General features: G+C 40.7%; 1 protein-coding gene across 1 annotated transcript in view; it reads right to left on the reverse strand.

The window, feature by feature from the left end:
• Nucleotides 1-9934, reverse strand: part of LOC107713870 (double-stranded RNA-specific editase B2-like) — a 199483-nt gene that overhangs the window by 61623 nt on the left and 127926 nt on the right. Inside the window, exons 2-3 of the mRNA XM_016519516.1 lie at nucleotides 3759-3845; nucleotides 2207-3132 (exon numbers count right to left, since the gene is read on the reverse strand). Coding sequence (XP_016375002.1) covers nucleotides 2207-3132; nucleotides 3759-3845 — 1013 coding nt within the window. The remainder of the gene's footprint in view (nucleotides 1-2206; nucleotides 3133-3758; nucleotides 3846-9934) is intronic.

The following is a 9934-nucleotide window of genomic DNA, read 5'->3' on the forward strand; positions in this document are numbered from 1 at the left end:
AACCTTGCAAAAGCAGCGCGTTACAATAGTGAGGGAAAAGCTCCGTGTATTGCGTGTAATCACATCCATACAGTCTATGATCACAACAACAACAACGTTTGTCAGGCATCTACATTGTCATCTGAGGAGATTACAAAGATTAAACGAGTGTTTTTTTTAAACTCTAAAACATAAAATGTAGTGTTATCTGCTTTTGCCAAAAAATGACTGTTTGAGTTATCTGCTTTTGCTATAAAACAAACTTTTAACATGTAAAAAAAAAAACATACTTTCAATTAACTTTAATTTTGTAAATTACCGGTATTTGTTTAAGTTATTATTACTTAATCAAAACAACCCAACTGCAGTTTGATTGATATTAATTGGAATGCGTGATTTCTGAAAAAATAAATAAAAATGGAGTTATCGGTTTTTGCAAATGAACTTCATATTTCGTTATAGAAAAGCTGCTGCTACTAGTTGCTGCAATGAATGTTGTTAAAGGAAGTTGCTTCAGAAAGAAAGAGAAAAACCTCAGGTCTTGAGAGCAGTGTGACAGTGGCAGAGCTGGCAGCGGTTGCTATCAGCAGGGCCCTGCGGCACAGGAAGACACCCTACAGGCAGTGGTTTGAGCGCCATCCAACCCTCAGATCTCCAGACTACTGAGAAATCGTCATACAAGCTCAAACACACATGCACAAACGCTCGTTCCACCGGCCAGATGATGCTGGATGATTCTGTGATGGAACCGAAGGAACATTTCTAATTACATGTGCATGTTCCTGTCATCATTTCTAAGAAACTCAACAGCCAACGCCGTAGTCTGACTTTCAAGAATTTCCACAAGGAAGTGCATTTCTGGAACTAAACTAGTGAGGCAAATCCTCTTATAAATCCTTTTAAAGAGTGTGGCGAGCAGGAGAAAGGAGAAGTTTCTCTCCGGCAAACATGTGCAGGTTGTTTGGCTGCTGTAGTAGGAGAGGAAAGACAACATTCTCCCTGTCGGCTCTGTGCAGGAAGGGGCTGAATACTAATACAGCACAAGAAACACACACACAGGAGAGCTGATGCTGACATGCACTCATATACATGTGCATACTTGAGGAGAGAAAAAGTCACAATCACCACACAATAAACTGATTAGCCGCATACATCCGTGAGTGATTCTTAAAAACTAAGGAAACTCCATTAATCATGGTAAAATCCCTGCAATGCGAGGTCATGAGTGGCTTATTGCTTTTCGAAAATGGCAGCAATATGACAAATGTTCATTAATTAATTAAATTTATAGCAATTAAAAACAATTCTTCCAATAAGTAATATAATTAGCCAAACTATAGACTGTGTATGTACTGTATGGCAATCAAAACTTGGTGCTATTAAAACAATGTAGTTAACTACAAAATCACGTAATTCAATTAAAATTTACAATTGATTGACATCACTATATGTTGATTACATTTGGACTTAATATGGACACACAAGGGATCAAAAATACTTTTGAATAAAAAAAAATAAAAAAAATTTAGTTCTCTAAGAAAAAAAAAACATTATTTCCCTAGTCTGATTGCTATTTACATATTTGACTAAATAACAGAAGAATGGGTCTGAGGATTGTTTGTTGATTTGCTCTGTGCTTTTTTCAATCTCCTTTGGGCAACAGATTGAATTAATGTTTATAGACACTGCCATGTCATACATGAGGAAACTAGAGATTGTGCAAAATAACAATACTTTTGCAATTTAGCTCTATAAACACATGGAAAGTAAAAAAAAAAAAACGAAAGAAAGAAAAAAGAAAACTCATTTGTTGGCGCATTGGATTTCTCTCTGGAGTCAGAGGCTCCCGAATGATAATTTGCCTCATTTACATCCTTTTTCCGTCTGAATAGATCTGTGAATAGATTCTGTTTACCTCTGGCCCTTTTGCTTTCATAAGTACACACACATGTGTGTGTTTATACTAGATATGCCGTCCTGTCCTGCCCAAAGTAAATGTTAAAGCCCGTGTGCTAACATAAAATGCTTCCACCTTTTGCGCTGCGATATAGCCTAACCTCTCCCCCATAATCCATCTGTACTGCTCCATGCCTCCCCAAACATTATCTCCTCCCTCTTAATTAAGCCTTGGCTGGCAGTTCTGTATCCCAGCATTCCTGCTGCTTTGGTTATTAAGGCCCTCCGTATGGAACGAGTGGCCTGCCAGCGGCTGGACTGGCACACTCACCTGGGGCAAATGAGGGCATTTGATCCTACTGGGCCGGTGTCCCGCTCTCGCCTCAGGTGCCAGCCTGAAGTTGAAGAGCGCCTGCAGGGCACACAGAGCCGCCTGCCTCTTTGCCTGCTTCTTACTGCGACCTGAGCCCTCGAATATCCTGCCATCCACTCGAACGGCCATGACGAAGCTGCGGTGTGCCTGTTTGCCCTGAACACGCTCCGACAGGCAGGCGTATCGCAGGCCGGGCCGCAGGTCGTTGAGCAGGACGACCGGGCTGGGCTGGGTGGCGGGAACCGGAGGTGGGGGGAGGCAGGGATCTCCTTGCCTGGCCTGCACCACCATCAAGTCCAATGTGTGGCGCAAACGGAGGGCGCTAGACAGCAACTCGCTCTCGGCAGAGCGGCAGCCGTCAGGCTCGAAGCCTTTGAACAGCGTGTCTGGGAAGTCGGCCTGGTCCGAGGTGAAGTCGGCCGCGGGGTTGCTCAGGCCGCCCATGGCCAAGTGAGCTTGCGAGGCATTGGGAAACTGGATGAAGGACTTCAGGGCCATCTCGGCTGCCTTCATCTTAGCCTTTTTCTTCGTAGGGCCGGTGCCCTCAAATGTCAGTCCGTTAACTTCCACGGCGATGGAAAAGAGAGGCGCGTGCACTGGTCCTGTCTGAGAGACCATCCGATACTGTAGACCCGGTCTCAGCTCGTTCAACTGGACCAGAGCGTTCTTTGGTGCATCGGACCATGCCAGTTTCTTGCAGTACAGACGCAATTTGCGCAAGTGTCCGTTATTGTCTTCCTCCAAAGGTCGCTTTCGCTTGAGGCCAGATGCCCCATCCCTGGGCGCATCGGACAGGAAGAGTGTTTGGCAATCTGATGGAACAATAGCGCAATCTTCCAAATTTCCCGTGTTACGGTTCTCCTTGACCTCAGTACTGCTGGTGCCTAGGTTGGAAGCAGAAATGACATGTTATTATGATCAAGGCACTCAATGAGTGCTATCTTCTTCTCCATTCTGCTCATAATCTCACATGACCTGGTAAAAGTCATATACAAGTTGATATTAAAAACTGCCATTACCATCCCCAAAGCAACAGTTCCATATGAGAAAAGCCTCCTCTACTTAACGGTTGCAAAAACCAGAAGACAAATCCTCTAAAATGGGGCATTATCTGGCAAATCGCTCCATAATCTCCCACAAAATTGGCTTAAAGTGTCTATACTTAAAGTGGGTATAAATCGTCTCCCCATATACAATGCAAAGGAGACGTCCTTTTGAAATGCAGGAGAGCAGACGGTTATGAGATTTCAGTGTGTGAAAGTCTGATCACACATTAAAGCCTCTATTTCACACCCCAACTGTGTTGTGATGGAACCAAATGAAATTCATCTGTGAAAATAAACTTCAACACATGGATGCAAGCCTAAATTGTGAGAAAGGACCAAAATGTTGTTTTTGTAGTGCTGCCTGTCTCCAACTCTTCTAGCATACTGTATATTGCATATGTTCAAATCTAATTTAATGTTTTAATTTAATGAAAGGGTTTGTGTTAGTGATTATGCATACTGACTCAATGTGTCCTCGTCTTCTGTGCAATTGGCTGCTGGGCTCATGTACTTGTAGGGGGCGATCAGTGCAGACAACATGTTCAGTTTCTCTGAAAGGTAAAAGGAAAAGAATGTTTGTGTAAATACATCACATACTATGATTTGTACATACATGCTTATTTCTTACAAAGTTATAAATAAAAAGATGGAGTGATTCTTTAGCCTGAAATACATTCTGTGCTAATCAAATGAAAACACTAAGTATGTACAATGGGATTACACAGTTGCAATGCCTCAGTGCTTGCATACTTATATAGATTATGCTTTTGGTCTAAGCGGTGGTGGAAACTGAGTTTCTAGTTGAGTTGGCGATCAACCAAATTGTGTTCACAGCCCTCTTTTCCCTCTATATCCATGTGAGCGTGTGTGTTGTTAACACTGCAGGTTCCTATTAGGATCTCTGCTGGGCTCAACCCAGACTGTGGGAATTGACAAAGCTGCCTGGACTCATAATTACATCCCACCTTTCTCAGCATCCCCTAATGATCAATCATTTTAATGGGCAGACAAAAAAAAGAAAAAAAAAGAAGCAGAGGTTTTATGTGTGTATAGAAGAGGGACACTGAGTGAACAAAGAAGTGAAATGGGTGTGTACTCGGCATAGGCCACATGAAATGTCCTGGCCATGTAATGATTTTAGAATAGGACATGTGATTTTTCCAATTCCGACTACTTCAGACAGGATAATAACAAATGCAAATTCTGATTTTGCATTTTGACCTAGTATGAGACCTTAAACTCCAATAGCAATGGTGCTTCAAGAAAAACCTTTTGAATGCAAGTATAACAAACCCTGCTAAAAGTTTCCCTTTTATCAATAAAATATTCATCCAAAAAACTAAAATATCACTGAAAATGTTCAATCATCACAAATTTCTCTTTTGTTAAAAGTTTATTTTTTTTAAAGTATTTTCCTGTATATGTCCTATGTGTGCATATCTGTCTGTCTCTATTTATTTGGGGCCCCTAGAGGCCCCAAGAAACCCCATACATGATTATTATAGAAACATGGGTGTGGATTCATTTGACACAGTGTCGTGTACTGGAGTTCCCCTTCCTAAGCACCAGAAAATTATAGAATAATAGGGGTGCGTCATTTTGACTAAGGGTAGTGTACAGAGATCCTGCATAGGGCCCCAGTCATATCTAGGCATCTGCTTATTTATAGAAACATTGGAGTAAGCTCTTTTGACTAGGGGTAGTGTACAAAGGGACTCCAAACCTAGTTAAGCACCAGAATGTTATAGAAACATAGGAGTGGGTCATTTTGACTGAGGGTAGTGAACAGAGATCCTGTATGGGCCCCAGCCATATCTTGGCACCTGATTTTTGCAGAAACATGGGAGTGAGCTGTTTTGACCTGGTGAAGTGTACAGAGGCACCTGGGGCCCCAGACCTATCTAGGCACTAGAATATTATAGAAACATCAGGGCGGGTCATTTTGACTCAGGGTAATGTACTGAGACTCTGCATGGGGCCCCATATGTAGACATCTGATTTTTGTAGAAACATGGGAGTGAGCTCTTATGACCGGTGGTAGTGTTCAAAGGCACTTGGGGGCCCCAGATCTATCTTGCCACCTGATTTATGTAGAAACATGGGAGTGAGCTCTTTTGACCCCAGGAGGTATACAGAGGTACTTGGGTTGCCCCAAGTACCAGAAACATTGGGGTGGGTCATTCTGACTGAGGGTAGTATACAGAAATCCTACCATATCTAGACTTTTGGTTTTTGTAGAAAAATAGGAGTGACCTATTTTGACCCAGGACAGTGTATAGAGGCATCTGGGGGGCCCAGACCTATCTATTATCAGAATATTATAGAAATTTGGTAATTAGTCATTTTGACAAGGCAGTGTACATAAATCCTGTTTGGGGCCTCAAAGGCCCCTAGAGGGCAAATCTAGGCATCTGATTATCACCTGAATAGGGGATGAGCCCTTTCGACTCAGGACAGCCTGTGGAGGCCCCTGGGGGCCCCAATCATACCTAGACTGCAGACAATCTGAGAGACATGGGAAAACATGGAACTCAGTATGTCACATATTTTTTCAGAAAATCTACTTTGTTATCATTTTGTGGCTGGGGTTTCAATCACTCACTTAAGCGAAACTGTTTGCAAGGGTCAGGAAAGGTTTGCTGTCAACTCCACATCATAGCAAAGAAACAAAAACAATTCCCCCACTTACTGCACGTAGAATGAATTGAAGCCACTTAAATGATAGAGAGTGCAGTTTTGTAATAGCAACAAGCTGCAATAAAATTAGACAAAAAGGTCAATACAGTAACGTCCACCAAGCATTGTCACGTGAGAGTCTAAGACACGTGTCGGACACTACTGCCCCCAGTGACTGGCAATAACACAATCTAAAAAGTCTCACCTATCAGCCAGCCATATGAAATCCCTCTTGCTTGACTGAAACGTGACCAAGTCCTGGCAGCAGGGAATTTTGACAACTCGTAATGTGTTGAGTGTGATAAGGAGCAGGAATCCAATTATTTTGCTTTCCCAAGCAGCGGTCAAGAGATTCTCTCTCCCTCCCATCAGAAGTGTGGAGGATTTATAGGTCACATATAGCACAACCAAAGTGCTGAACGTCAGCACATAGCAGGGAAGATACGGTAACTGCATTGTATGCTTCCTGTGTGTCACTTCCTGAATGATGGCTGAGGAGAACAGGGCATGCATAAGTGATGGGAGGTGCTATCACTGTCATCAACCAATCACAAAAGTGCTGATACAGACTCTCATACTCAGAGCGATGATGTGGAGGTCTCTCGAAGTTCAGCGGTATCTAACAAGCGCAGAGCTTTGCCATCACTACAAAGGTTACATGGCTGACGTGACACCAAGAATCAAAGGGGGCCTACAGGAAATTAAATGTGAAGTCTGTTCATCTCACAAATGAGAACGAGAGTACAGTGTACAGCTCAGTAAAGTACTGCATTTGGACGAAATACACAGCTACTATAAATAGTACGGGTCAATGACATGGTGTCAGTTTAAATTCTAATTTCAGTTACACATAAAAAGAGAGGTTACAAATGAATTATACAGTATACACACTTTTTGAAGGGAACGAAAGAGATCAGCAACAGAAACAAAAGACAGGCAACACACATCACCTCAGACACAATCGCTGGAATCATGCTCAGTCAGTTGTCACCGCTGGATGTTTCGTCATATCACCCTCAAGCACTTTGACTCGCCTGTCTGTGAAGCCAAACAATATGAGCAACTAGCTGGAGCTCTTAAAACCAATCCATTACTGCTGCCACATTGAGGAAGGACGAATCATTATTCTCTCTGAACTACGGCTGTCATGAGACCAAGATTTCAGGAGTCGAAATATCACCATTCTTGCTACCAATTTCAAGACCGGAGCAAAAACTAGTATGTTATTCAAGACACTCATACAAAGTTAAATATTAATAAATATACTACTGGTCAAAAGTTTGGATTTTTTGATGTTTTTGAGGTAAGTCTCACCAAGGCTGCATTTATTTGATGAAAAATATAGTACAAACAGTAATATTGTGAAATATTTATTCTTCGGAAATAATTTTAATATTTATTAATGTCATTTAAATATATTATCGATGTTGAAAACAGTTCTGATGCTTTTTTTTAATTGCTTAATTTATTATTATTACTTTTTTTTAAAAACTGTGATACACTACCATTCAAAAGTTTTGGTTAAGAACTTTGTTAATAACCAAGCACCAGTAATAATGATTAATAATTGAGTACCGTCATATTAGAATGATTTCTGAAGGATCATGTGACACTAAAGACTGGACTGATGGCTGTGATGGCTTGACTTAACTAACTTACATATTAACATATTATACCATGATATATAACAAACAATAGAATGTAGCTTTCTAGTATTTCTCGACTGGTATCATGATATATGTGGTAATTTTTTAGCATTGTCTTGGCACCAAAGTACTTTTGACATCGCTCCTCTGAACCAAAGAAAACAGCAAATGTCAGGTCAGAACCAGAGCCCTGGCAGACTGCCATGTTGTCAGGAGACAGAGACGAAGAGAGAAACGGTGTAAATTCAGAAGACGAGAGGGGCTTTGGTGCACCCTCCTCGGCTATCAGGAGCGAGCAGAGGTAATGAGCCAATCACATCTTCCCATGGCCCTCATAACGGTCAGGTCAGATGAGACACTAGAGACTCTATTCAAAAAGGCAGTTGGGAAATCATTGACTCTCTCTCCCTCTCTTTATCTCTCTTCTCTTCCTTTCTTTCAATCACTCTTTCGGTCTAGGAGACCACCGATTAAACACTGGTGAAGTGGCAAATGAGGGAGGCCGCATTGTCTCGCCATCACGCTAGGAATCGGATTTCTGTCACACCGCTCAGCTGGAGCTGGGCAGAGACACCTTTTGTTTGTGCTAACCATCCATGTGTGTGTGTGTGTGCATTTGGACTTACTTAGCTAAAGTTTGAAGACAGATTTGTCCCAAAAAGTTAGCTAAATCTGATGAAATCTCCCTTTGGAAACAACCAGTGACATCCACATCAGGAAAAACTACAACCTAAAAATCACAAATGAAGCAAATAACAAGAGTTTTAAAACAATGGTTCTCATCGTTTTTGACTCGAAGGCCCCTTTTTTGTTCAAAACAGTAATTCCAGACTATAATTTCTGGTATTTCTGCTGTAATTATAGCAAAGCTGCTTGTTTTTAAACCCTTTTTAATAAAGAGAAACTGGGATTATTGATATATTAAATGCATTAACCATGATTAATTTTGTGATTTTTATGTTAAAAACATCAGTTATTGAAGGGAAAAAAATAAATGTGATTTCAATTTACATCTTGATTGTGTGTGTGAGTGTGTGTGTGTTAAATGTAAAATTAATTTAATATAGTAATAATGATTTTTAGTAATAGTGGTCCCTTAAAAGTTTGCTGAGGCCCCTTAGAGGGAATATGATTATTTTACATTCATATAATAATAATAATAATAATTCCTTACATTTATATAGCGCTTTTCTGGGCACTCAAAGCGCTTTACATAGAAAGGGGGAATCTCCTCAACCACCACCAGTGTGCAGCATCCACCTATATAGTTAGTTAAACTGTATGTTACATATTATATATTAAATATTTTAACATTATTCTATTAATAAAATATTGAATTATTTTATCAAAGACAAAATAAATGAAATAAAGACAATAAAATGTGTGTCTATCTATCTATCTATCTATCTATCTATCTATACACACCTAATAAAACCTAATGTAAAAACTAATGGTAAAAAAGCAAATTTTCCTTACTATAGGATAGTACATGTACAACGTAACAGTAGTACAATGTAACAGCTCAGGACAGTCAGTAGTTAAAGGCTAGAGACTGTGTGGATTTATCCATTGGCGTTTTGACGTCATGTTGTGCGGTTCCAGAGTGATAAGTCATTCACGACTCAGCTGTTTGGCCCAAAAAAATGGATGCAGAACTTCTATTCTTCACAGCATACCAGCACATGCCAACACAAAAGCGTGAGCGTCGTGGGTTCCAGGATCAGGCCGAGTGAGCAGACGTAGTGATATTTAGCACCTGATTAGTGCCAACAGAAGACATAGTGCACCAGCCATCTGCTTTACATGTGTTACTGTTTTCCATGCCATGGACAGAGGTTTAGCATGCTAGCTGCTGCTAACGCCACTGTCCGCGGGCACCAATCCTAATCGCCTTCCCACAACAGCTGTGGGCACAGACAAGCCATCCAACACAAGATTAAATTAACGTTATGAGATCAGCTTTTGTGCTTATTGGCATTATGTGTCACAATGGAAGAGGAGGGAACCGGTGGGAGTGAGGATCAGTGATTGGTCAGGGTGGGCAAAAGATCAGAGTTCGTAAAAGTGGTTACGCGGCAGATTTAGTATGCAACTGTTCAAATGTTTGGGGCCAGCAAGATTTTAAAAAAAGAAAGAAATTAATACCTTTAGTCAGCATGGATGGATTAAATTGATCAAAAGTGACAGTAAAAACATTGTCAAAAATTATATTTTATTTTTTCTGTTTGATTTATTCTATTTGATAATAATAATAAATGTTTCTTGAGCTGCAAATCAGTGTATTAGAATGATTTCTGAAGGACCATGTGACACTAACG

The sequence above is a fragment of the Sinocyclocheilus rhinocerous genome, unplaced genomic scaffold (genome assembly GCF_001515625.1).
Source record: "Sinocyclocheilus rhinocerous isolate Xijiao unplaced genomic scaffold, SAMN03320098_v1.1 scaffold642, whole genome shotgun sequence".
Classification (NCBI taxonomy): Eukaryota; Metazoa; Chordata; class Actinopteri; order Cypriniformes; family Cyprinidae; genus Sinocyclocheilus; species Sinocyclocheilus rhinocerous.